Source organism: Mesoplodon mirus (assembly GCF_964341445.2).
Source record: "Mesoplodon mirus genome assembly, chromosome: 11".
NCBI lineage: Eukaryota > Metazoa > Chordata > Mammalia > Artiodactyla > Ziphiidae > Mesoplodon > Mesoplodon mirus.
In genome coordinates, this window is record NC_138987.1 from 31,271,369 (window position 1) to 31,283,725 (window position 12,357).

The following is a 12,357-nucleotide window of genomic DNA, read 5'->3' on the forward strand; positions in this document are numbered from 1 at the left end:
GCCAGACTGCCCAGGGTTGAAGCCCATTCCACCCCTTACTCCCTGTGCCTCAGTTTACTCATCTGAAAAGTGGGGATACCCACAGTATCTTCCTCATAGGGTGGTTATGAGGGGATAGTAGTCAATGAGTGATTCATAAAGCACTTAGAACAGTGCCTGCACAGAGTAAACTCCATAGAGTATTAGCTTTTATTATTATTCTGGCTATTATTACTACTACTGTTCTTATCTGTAAAGTATGCAATGGGGTTGAATAATCTCAAAGGATTTTCTTTCCCTTCCTGTTCTGTTACTGGGGATGCTTCCTCACTATGTGGCCTTGGGCAAGACCCTTCTCCTCTCTGGGGCCTCAGGTTCTTATCTTTTAAGTGGGGTGCTGGTACTTAAGTCCTGAAAGTCTGTGAATTTATGAAACAAGGATAAGGTGACTCCCAGGGTGGGGTTTGCGTGTTATCTTGGCCTCTCCTGGGAATGCTGGAGTCCCGTTTTCCTTACTTTAAGAATTTACCCAGAATTTAATTCTCCTCCCCTTTTTGTCTATTATGAGCAACTGCTTATCTCATCTTAGTTGAGATAAGCAGTTAAGTAATCAGAGTAATAGTTTATATCTGTAGTGAGTTTTTAAAGCTCCCATTCACTGAGTGTTGACCAGGCACCTTCCTAAGCCTGGGCTGATTGATTCTATCATCATTACAACTCCAGGAGGGAGATTATTGTCCCCATATTAGAGATGAAGAAATTGAGGCATGGAGAGGTTAGGCAACTTGCCCAAGGACACACAACTAGTAAATGGTTAATCCAGATTCAAACCAGAAACACGCTTTCAGATTCTACAAATGCTACCCCCACACTATACTGGCAGTTGGCCTTGAACTTGACTTCTATGATAACAGATATGTCATTCCTTTCAATAGACCGCTCATAGTATTGCTCAAAACCACAGATTCTTTTCATTAGAAGATACTGTAGCAGTCACCTTCAGGGTATGTTAAACTTTGGGAGGGTCATGGGCCCCTGTGAAAAGGTGAAAGAAGCTATGGACTCTTTTCCCCCCCGCAAAACATTCATATCCCATCCACACATAAACATACGCAGATGTGTCTCAGTTTTACAGGGTTCAAACATCTCAGGCTAAGAATCTCACATAATGCTTAAATTCCCTTGAAACTCTCCAGTAAGTATTCATCTTTGCTCCAGTTCTGCAATGATGAGAACTTCCTACCCAAAGGGGCTCTTCATTCCATTAATATTCGCCTCCGAGTGTCAGAAAGTTGCTCTTTCAACACAACCCTCATGCATTTCCCCCAACCTTGGTCCCGTTTTTGGCTGCTACATGTTATATAGAAGCAGCCCAGCTTACCTTCCCAGGACAATTCTCCATGTTTCTGGGGACGGTGGCCACACTGTCTCTAGCCCTCCTAGCCTGGAAGCCTCTGCCCTCTATTGCTCAGTTCATTTTCCACTGGACATACTCATGTGCCAATGGCTCTTCCAAACATCCAGAACTGGTTTACAGCCCAGAACCGAATACAGTGTTCTAGCCATGGAGGAATCAGTGCAGTGCAGGACTCTCACTTTATTTTGGAAATCAGATCTCCATTAATATGTCCTAAACAAGGTTTAAAAAACCTTATTTTATTTTGAAATATAACATACATGGAGAATTGCCCAGTATAAAAAATGACAGTTCAATGAGCTGTCAATCACAAAGCAAACATCCACATAACTACTACCCAAGTCAAGAACTACAACTTGGACCACTCCTGCTGCATCCCAATGACCACACCTCCCTCCTCCACAAAGGTAACTTCTATTTTTTTATGGTAGTAATTTTCTTGCTTTTCTTAAAAGTTTTATCACCTTAGTATGTATCCCACTTAACACTATAGTTTAGTTTCCCTGGTTTTGAATTTTATATAAATGGAATCATATAAATAGGCATCCTTTTGTATCTGACTTATTTCATTCAATGGTGTATTTGTGAAATTCATGCATGTTGTTGTATATAGTTGTAGTTCATTCATTTTCACTGCTGGAAATTTTCCATTTGTCTGAATATACTGTGATTTATTTATCTATTCTATTTCTAACGGACACATGGACTGTGTCCAGATTTTGGTAACTATGAACAAGCTGCTATAAACACTGGAGCACACACACATGCATTTAGGTTGGGTATACCTAAAAGAAGAACTTCTGTGTAACTTCAGCTTAGTAGATGATAACAATCTGTATTCCAAAGCAGTTGTATCAATTGACACTTTCACTAGCTCTGTGTTTGTGTTCCAAATGTTCCATGTCCTTGCCAACACTTAGTATTATTAATCTTTTTAGTTTGAGCTAGTCTAGTGGTTATATAGTGGCATCTCATCATAGTTTTCATTTGCATTTCCCTAGTGATGAATGAGGTTGAGCCCATTTTCACCTATTTATTAGGTGTTTATGGATTAGAGCTTTTGGCAACTCCTTACTCATCTGATTCACATTGAACTTGCAGCCAAATGAAATAAAGTCTCTGACAGAGGATGCTGTTTAGTCACATCTCCCCTATTGACTTCAATTGGATTTTGGGTTCCCAGAGCAGGTCCAAACATTCTTAATAATAATGACAGCTAATATTTATTGAGTGCCTATTGTGTTCCAGGCACTGAACTATGTGTTTGACATGAATAATGTCTCTTAATCTTCACAACCAGCATATTAGGTTGATACTATTAATATCCTCCTTTTACATAAGATGAAACTAGGGTTGGGGAGGGTAAGTAACTTAACCTAAGGTCTCACAACTAACAAGTAGATTCAAATCAACACCCTTAGCCACTATAACAAACTGCCTCCCAAAGTTGGAAACATGTGACTACAATTGAAAAAAAACCTTTAAAAATGGTTAAATACTGAAAAATAAAATGGATATGTAACTGTCAAATGGAGAAAAATCATTGCAAAGTATGACAAAGGATGAACGTTCTTAATGTGTGAAGAGTTTTTACAAATTAAGGAAAGGACATGCATCTCAATTTAAAAATGGTGAAAAATTTCTTGAGTCAGGTAAATCTGGAAAATTCTGCACAAGTTTTTATGTGCTTGTGCCCCTAGGAGGTATATGAGCAAATTTACGACTCTGAGAAGTTCTGCACTAAAAACCTACTTTAACAAGGAATTTTCATATTTGACTAAAATAGTCTTTAGCATAGTCCTTTGGAACAGACTTTGAAACATGCTGAACTCCATAATAACCACTGCTTCCTCTGGTTTCTAATCTGGTAAAACTTTCCACAAAGGAAATGAAATTAATTTTGTCCAGGGTTTCTTAACCTTGACGCTCTTGACATTTTGGGCTGGATAATTCTTTGTTGTAGGGGGCATTTAGGGTGATCAGCAGCATCCTTGGCTCCCACCGGGTAGATGCCAGATGTCCCTAGCACTTCCCTCACCCCCAGCTGTGACAACCAAAACCGCCTCCAGACCAAATGCCCCTGGGGGAAGAACGCCACCCTCTTAAATTGGTCTAGCCTTACTGGTTTCTTAGAACTCCTAGTGTGTCCCATGATTACCTCCTGACTATCTAAGTGCTCCCCAAACTGCACGGCGTTTCACTATATTTTGATTTCTGTGCCTTGTGACATCCACTATTCTTTGTTTTAATAAAGAGGGTATTGGTCCACCTCTTGTCTTCGAGCCTTTCTTGTTTGTTAGAATTCCTTAAATCTCCAGGCACACCAAACCACGTAGTTACCCTGACAGGGAACTTCTTTCCATCCCTTAGGTGGAATTAAGCTCCTTCCCTCAATCTCCACACTCCCTGCACAGCCTTCTATCAGATCCTCAGCACATCTTATACTTATTTACTTATGTGGTTGTCTCCTCAGTTTCTTGAGAGCAAGGACTGGGTCCTATTCATCCTCCGATTCTTAGCACAGAGTAGGTACAAATTAATATGTGTGAACAGAGAAGCAAAATATAATTGAGGAGGGTCAGGAATTTCAATCATGGGATCCTGGGTGGATTTCCAGTAAGACTGAGTTAATTGACAGCCTCTTCACCAGTTTCCTCCTAGAAATGTTCTCCTTGCTTCTCTCCAGACAGACAATCTTCCTTCTGGAGAGAAAGTGGAAGTACTGTAGAAGATACCGTTCTGTTTTTCTCCCCCTCAGCCATGAATATGACATCATTTGCTCAGTTGGCATGTCCAGGCCGTTCCTGATACTTTTCTCATTCCAGACAGAAGGAGAAAAGTCCTTTCCCCTTGATCTCAGCATTTTTGTAAACCTCAGTTTATTCCAGCGGGTGACACTTCTTATCCTCGGAGATGTAGCCTCCTTTCCATGTTCTGGGAGTTCCTTTTGGGCTTGAGTTTCTCAGAGGCATCCCCTCCCCCGACATTGCGTCAGTCTCTTTAAGTATTTCCTTCATTTTATTTCCTGTCTGGGATTATTTTAAGCTTTAGAAACGGAATTTAATTCTTGGGAACCCTCTAACTTTACCAAAGCTGTCCAAGATGGTGACAGTAGGCGGAAAGAAAGGGACAGGTTTGAGAAACATTAACAAAAGGGCAAGTGACAAGACTTGATGACCATTTGGACACAGGGGAGGGGAGATGACTCCCAGATTTCTGTTCCAAGACAATGGAGGGACTGGTGGTTCCTGTTGTAGAGATGGTCCCAGGAAGAGGAGGAGGATAAAGATGAGGAAGGAGGGCGGGCTGTCTGAAAACCAAATGGGCATGGTCTGGGAAGTTTAGAGTCTGAGGTTTCCACGGGGCACGCAGTGGAGATGTAGAGGAGGTAACTGGGTATAAGAGCCTGATGTTCTGTACAGGAAATGTGACTGGCGGGCTGTTGGTGTGTAGATGGGAGCTGAAGCTGAAAGAGCAGACGAGAGCTCAGATAGCGTGTGCTGATGGAATAGATGCGGCTAAAGATGGAGCAGGAAGGAAAGCACTTGAAGGAGACTGTGAAGGAGGGGTCAGAGAGAGAGCAGAGAGCCCGGAGAGGGGCATGAGTTTCAGGGCAGAAAGGACGGCCAGCAGGTTTAAATGATATAGAAAGGTAAATTCAGCTATGGATAGAAAAGTGACAGCTGAATTAGCAGCAGAGGGTCATTGAGGACCATGGGGAGGGCAGCCTCAGGAGTGGAGGGAGCTATAGCCAGATGACAGGGGATGGAGGAGGGGTTGGGAGAACAAGCAGTGGGGAGCAGACTGAGGGTGGCATCTGAAGAGGGAGTTACTCATTTATCCACTCGACCAACAAACTGAGGGGCTAGGGTACACCAGGAGCCATTTGGAGCCGTAGGTGCAGTAGTGGGCACACAGGTAAAAATCTCTGCCCTCACAATGTGTCCTTTGTAGGGAGAGGTAGTATGGCGGGAGGATTAAAAACTTTTTTTTGCTTCAAGTTTTACTGAGATATAATAGACAAGGATTCATTTTAAAGGTGGTTATAAGAAGTATCATTGTTTGTGCAAACTGTTACATTTAGAATGGATAAACAACAAGGTCCTAACGTATAGCACAGGGAACTATCCTCAGTACCCTGTGATAAACCATAATGGAAAAGAATATGAAAAAAGAATGTCTATATGTGTATAACTGAGTCACTTTGCTCTACAGCAGAGATTGGCACAGCATTGTAAATCAACTAGACTTCAATAAAAAAAAAGTGTCATCATTTGTCAGATGAGGAGGCCAAGAGAAGTTAGATGGCAACTTGCTCCACTTCACACAAAGGTCAGAGCTGAGGTCATGCCCTGACCTGTCTGACCCTTTCCATCCTTTGCTGCTTGAAGGGGATGGAGTTTAGGTGGAAAGAGGTGATACAGAAGGCATAATGGGGTGGGAAGAACAAAGGTGCAGGGTTTAGGGTTATTCATGGCTGGGCTGAGCCTACACAAAGCAAGGTTTCTACTGGCCCCTGCTGCCCTTTATCTAGGATGCCCGGGTTGGGCCTTGGGCATGGGCTCAGGTCCCTCCAATGGGGACAGCAGGCACTGAGATCCACACGTTCTCACACGGTTCTGTTTCAGCCAGAAGCTTGAGAGGTGGCCTGTGGTAGCCCCCGACACTTCCCCATCCCCACTCCCCTTATTTAGGAGTAAATCTCCAGAAGCCCAAGCACTGACCAGTATCCCTCCATGAGATTTATACAGAGATGCTGGAAAGAGACAGGGTCTTTCTTCCTCTGGGACGGTGAGCTTAGGGACCAGAATGGGCCACCCACAGCCATCTATCTCGACTATCTGAAGAAACACCAAGTAGAGATAAACAGAGCCAAGAGCTCTGATATCATTTGAGCTCCTGGATCCAGCTCTGCCTGAATCTATCAAGAACTATCCCAGACTTCCTGATCCTTGAACCAATGAATTATCTTTTGCCCCCTAATTTGATTTGCGTTTCTACACTTGCAACTGCAAAAATCTGATCAGTACAATTTGTCATAATATGTTGTAACCGAGCAGGACCCTATAAGGCCTTTCTGGGACAGACTCCTCCCCCATATCTTCTGCTGTAGCTCCTCTCTGAAGGACCTAGATAATAGTATCCGATGCACACTTCTTGAATTGTTTTACAGATGCTAAAACCACCACCAAATGGAAGAAATTAACTATTTGATGATCATGAGTCCCCAGACCTACTGGTGCCTAAGGATTGATCATGTTAACCACTCTGTTGCCTCACCATCAACCAATCAGAGAATTGTGCATGAGCTGATGACATTCCCTGCGACCCCCTCCCTCACCTGGCCTTTAAAAATGCTCTGCTGAAGCCCTTCAGGGGGAGTTCGGGGTTTTAGAGCAGGAGCCACCCGTCCTCCTTGTATTGGCACCTTTACAATAAAAGCTGCACTTTCCTTCACCACAACCCAGTGTCAGTAGATTGGCTTTACTGCACGCGGGTGAGCGGACCCAAGTTTGGTTTGGTAGCAGCGTCAACTGTGACTATGTAAAATATGTTATTTACTTTTGTAGAAACTGACTCCAGGGGCTTCCTCCTGGGAGCCATATGCATTTGCCACCTTCCGGGTGCTAACGCTGCAGGTGATAAAGAGATGAGTAAGACATGAGCTTACATGTAGCTGTGGAGATGATGACAGGAACAGAAGAATCACCATCTGCAAAATGCTTTACATCTGTTTCTCTGAATTCACAATGACAGGAAACAATTAGCCAGGTAGGGTTTGGCTAGTATGGCCTGAGCTGGAGAGAGCTCTGTGGGAGCTCAGAGAAAGGTGGGTTGGGGAGGACAAGGAGTGAATTTTGGTCTCCTCTAATACTCTGATCTGGGTGGCTGGGCTCAGGTGGGGGTGATGGGGGATATAGGGAGAGGAGAACAGGTAGTCTGCGGAAGCCGTGTGAGTATTAACATAAGCGGAAGAGCTGCTTCTCATACCTTTCCCATTCCGGCGTGGGCGTGTCCCAGCTTGACCACCACAGGGAAGTGTGGGGCTGTGAGCTGAAAGAGACAAGAAGAAATTACTCATTAGCATCCCAGAGCATCACCACCAAGACACTGTTCACTGCCGGTTCTGTAGAAAGATATGGTCATCTGATATCACCAGCAATGCCCAAAAGAATGCTTGGACAGATGGTCATCTCTCTGTGGCTTAAACACCCTAAATGCCATTGCTTTCAGCTTCCAAAGGCAGCCCCGAGCTCCTAAAACCAGCCTGCCCGGGGCATCCACCAATCTGGGGAGAATGCAGAGCAGAGCAAACTGACTGGATTCAAATCCTGGCTTTACCACTTGTGCAACCTCAGATAAGCTACCACATGGATCTGTGCTTCAGGATCTATGCTTCAAATCCTGGCTTTACCACTTGTGCAACCTCAGATAAGCTACCACATGGATCTGTGCTTCAGGGTCCTCATCTGTAAAATGGGAATGATGAGTATCCATCCCACAGGGTTGCTATGAGGATTAAATGAGTTACCACATGTGAAGGCTTTACATTGTAAACACTCAATGAATGGCAGCTTAAATATTCCTGTCTTGGCTCTGCCTTGCGTGATTCCCGACAACAACCTTCTTGTATCTGGAAACTCTCATTCCCTCCCCCAAGCCCTCTCCAGGCCACGCTGTGAGTTTTCTTAATGATAGTGGTCATGCTACAGCACAAGCATTTATGGTCTGCGCTGTGTGGGTGCTGTGCTGAGCAACTGCCCTGGATCATCTCCTTCAGAGAGCAACAGGGCAGCAGCCTGTCCTGGTTGGTTCCCTGTTGCATCCCCAGCCATTAGAACACTGCCTGATCCAGGGAAGGTGCTCGATACGGAATCTGTGCCTTAATCAGTCCACTGAGCAAGACCTACGAGGCATGGATGCCTCTCCCTATGATACAGAGGACGAGAGGGGCTCAAATGGTTAGGTGCTCCCCCATGCCCACGCTTACTCAGCTAGCAAGTGAGGGGACCAGGTTTGAACCTAGGCTATGCATTTCCTCCTCATTCTGTTCATATATTGCTTGAGATGGGTTTGCTTGGTGTCTAGAAGTATATTTGGAGTTGCTTGAGGGCAAAGGTTATCCCTTCTTGTTATTTAGTAATAATACCACTCCTTTGACTTGAGTCAGCCCTAGCCAGAGGTAATCACGTCCCACTCTCTGGTGCCTGTCGCTCTGTCCTGGATTCCCCCCGACACTCTGGACGCTCTGAGAGGAGGAACCCAGCTCTTCCCTCCTGGTGCCCAGCACCTAGTCTGACACTTAGGAGTGGCTATAGCTGCGTAGAAGGGTCTGCTGTGGGTCACAATCCCACGGGATGGACCTCATCTCATTTTACCACCACAATGATCCCATGAGGCGAGCAGGGAAGGTATTCTTGTTACCATTTCACAGGCAGAAAATTGAGACTCAAGGAAGCTGCTGGGAAGGGGTGGCGCTGGCTCTTGAACTTAGGTCTGTCAGACTTCAAGCCTGATGTGAGGGCTTCCCTGGTGGCGCAGTGGTTGAGAGTCCGCCTGCCGATGCAGGGGACACGGGTTCGTGCCCCGGTCTGGGAAGGTCCCACATGCCGTGGAGCGGCTGGGCCCATGAGCCATGGCCGCTGAGCCTGCGTGTCTGGAGCCTGTGCTCCGCAACGGGAGAGGCCACAACAGTGAGAGGCCCGTGTACAGCAAAAAAAAAAAAAAAAAAAAAAGAAAGAAAAAAAAGCCTGATGTGAATGGTTTCCTCTAAGATCTAGTACAAGGGCTTCCTGTAGTAGATGCTGAATAAAAAATTTCCTCCCTGATTTCAGGCTAAAATTGATCATATCCTGGTTCTAGAGTTAACAAATGCATCTTTTTAAAAAAAGGCAATATTTATTTTTGATTCCAAAAGCAATATGTACTCATTATAAAAAGTTTGTAAAATATAATAAAGTTCTATGTTGTTATGTACAAAGAAGACAATAAAAATCACCCTCAAAATTTGAGCAGTTTTGGTGTATTATCTGATCGTCTTGTTTTTTTTTTTAATCTAAATTTTTTCTTTCGATTTGTTCTGTTCTCACAAAATTGGGAGTAAGTGCATACCCAATTTTGCTTGTTGCTCTTTCCACTTAACGTTATAAGTGGTAAGTAATTCCTGGCGGTAATTACTTGTCAGTTTAAGAGTTATTATGGAATATTTCACATATGAAAGAAGACTTAAAGAGCAATATTGTGGACATTATCTAGCTTAAGAAATAAGCCATTGTCCAAACAGCTGAAGCCCCGATGTACTTCTTTCTTACCAAATTTCCTTGTATTTATTCATATTTTAACTATTACATATGATTCCCAGTCAATATACATTACACATGTTAAACTTTATGTAAGTGGCATCAAAAGAACCTATTCTTATCGGGAGATTGGGATTGACATATATACACTATTGATACCATGTATAAAATAGATAACTAATGAGAACCTACTATATAGCACAGGGAACTCTACTCAGTACTCTGTGGTGACCTAAATGGGAAGGAAATCTAAAAAAGAGGTGATATATGTATACATATAGCTGATTTACTTTGCTGTACAGTAGAAACTAACACAACATTGTAAAGCAACTATACTCCCCTAAAAATTAAAAAAAGAATCTATTCTTTTTTTTAATAATTTAAATTTGACCCTCTACTTTTTAAAAAATCTAAATACATAAGCTTTTTAAAAAATGTATTTTATTTATTTATTTTTGGCTGCGTTGGGTTTTCGTTGCTGCGTGTGGGCTTTCTCTAGTTGTGGTGAGCAGGGGCTACTCTTTGTTGTGGTGCACGGGCTTTTCATTGCGGTGGCTTCTCTTGTTGTGGAGCACGGGCTCTAGGCGCGTGGGCTTCAGTAGTTGTGGCATGCAGGCTCAGTAGCTGTGGCTCGCGGGCTCTAGAGCACAGGCTCAGTTATTGTGGCGCACGGGCTTAGTTGCTCCTCGGCATGTGGGATCTTCCCGGACCAGGGATCGAACCTGTGTCCCCTGCACTGGCAGGCGGATTCTTAACCACTGTGACACCAGGGAAGCCCCCCTAACCTCTGCCAAAAGAATCTATTCTTTTACAACTTTGGGGTACATTATGTTTGTGAGGCTCATGTATGTTGATGTATACAGCTCAGATTCATGTTTAACTACTGCAAAGTATTCCACTTTATGAACACTCTGCCATTTGTTCATTTACTGCTGATGAACATTTAGGTGATTTCTGTTTTTTCCAATTATAAACAATACTAGTAGGGGAATTTCTCCAGGGCACATGCACCGGAGCAGAATTGCTGGGGTTGGGCAATGCTCGTCTCAGCTTTGCTAGATATTGTGAAATTGCTCTCCTAAGTGGTGGTACCCACTTATGCTCTCATGGACAGGAAAAGAGATCCCAACACTTGAGGTTGAAAGACTTAAATTTTACCAACCCAAGGGCTATGAAGTGGAATGAATGGGTGCATTTTCACCAAGCGGCTATTGTTCCCCGGCAGCATCGTCACACCCAGCCATTCACCCACAGACCCTAGATATCGACTTCCCCACCCCCAGCAGTCCAAGAACTGCCCAGGTCACTACTGGGGCTTCATCTCCATCGCATTTTAAGGTGAAGCTTGAGGTGAGGGGAAACGTTGTGCTCTCTCTTCCTCTCCATCCCTCCCAGCCTGATCATTTTGTGACACGCTGACAGGTACTGAAAAGAATTGAATGTTGGAGTTAAACTTACTCTTTGTTTGACCTTGGACTAGATATTTAACCTCTCTGAACCTTAGTGCTCTAATCTGCAAAATGGGGACAATAATGACCAACTCACAGGATAACTGGGGGAAGAAGAAATGACATAAAGAATGTAAAGCTGCTTAGCACCAAGTGGAGGTTCAAAATCAAAGTGTGAAGTAGAATTGAGAGGAGGAAGGAGATGATTCTGGCTTTGTGGGGCAAGGAGAGAGATAAAGGAAGGCTGGATGATGGAGGAAGGAGAGCAGAGGCTCTAGCTTGGCAGTATTTGATTAATAGCCGGGGAGGGAGTGAAATGAAGTTCAGTGAGGGAAAATCAGGGAGCTACACCAGAGCGAGTCATCAGAGGTGATTAAAGCTTGGCAATTTTAATCTGTAAGAACCTTAGTAATCTACTTGCCTATCCCCCATGTTACCATGATGCAGCAAGTAGAATTTCTAGGAATGCTCCCCAAGATGTCCTACCCTAATCTCTGGAGCCTGTGAATATGATGAGATTGTCATACAATGATTGTTCTATTATATGCACAGGTGACCTTAAAACAGGGAGATTATCTTAATCAAATTACATTGAGCCCTTACAAGCAGAGAACTTTCTCAGGCTGGCGGCGGAAGAGGAAGGCAGAGAGATTCCAAGCGTGAGAAAGACTCAACATACCATTCCTGCTCCAGGAGCTGAAGGCAGCCCCCGGCTGATAGCCAGCAAGGAACTGGGGGCCTCAGACCTACAGCTGCAAAGAAGTGAATTATGCCAATACCAAGAATGAACTTGGGAGAGGACCTTGAGCTCCTGAGGAAAATGCAGCATGCCAGCACCTTGATTTCAGCTGGATGAGGCCCTAAGCAGAGAACGCCATCCCAGATGTCTGATATACATAACTGTGAAATAATAAAGAGGTGTTCTCTCAAGCTGCTAAATTTGTTAGAGCAGCAATAGGAAACTAATACATGTGTCCTCTAGATGCTGAAGCCCAAAGAGTGAAGTGATTGTTTTCATGCCACACAATTGGAGAACCGGTCAAGCTCATGTGTTTTGACTCTTAATCAAGCCCTCTCTCTACCCAGGCACACTTCCTAGGGATATGCATCTCTGGGATACAATAAATGCTTCTCCCTAATCATAAGAATCAATAAAATAATATTAAATCTAACAAATCTAACAAATTCAGTGGGCACTAACTGAATGAGAACT

The 12,357-nt window shown here is 43.8% G+C and overlaps 1 protein-coding gene across 1 annotated transcript in view; it reads right to left on the minus strand.

The window, feature by feature from the left end:
* SYN3 (synapsin III) overlaps positions 1-12,357 on the minus strand; it is a 410,811-nt gene that overhangs the window by 62,331 nt on the left and 336,123 nt on the right. Inside the window, exon 6 of the mRNA XM_082636954.1 lies at positions 7,388-7,450. Coding sequence (XP_082493080.1) covers positions 7,388-7,450 — 63 coding nt within the window. The remainder of the gene's footprint in view (positions 1-7,387; positions 7,451-12,357) is intronic.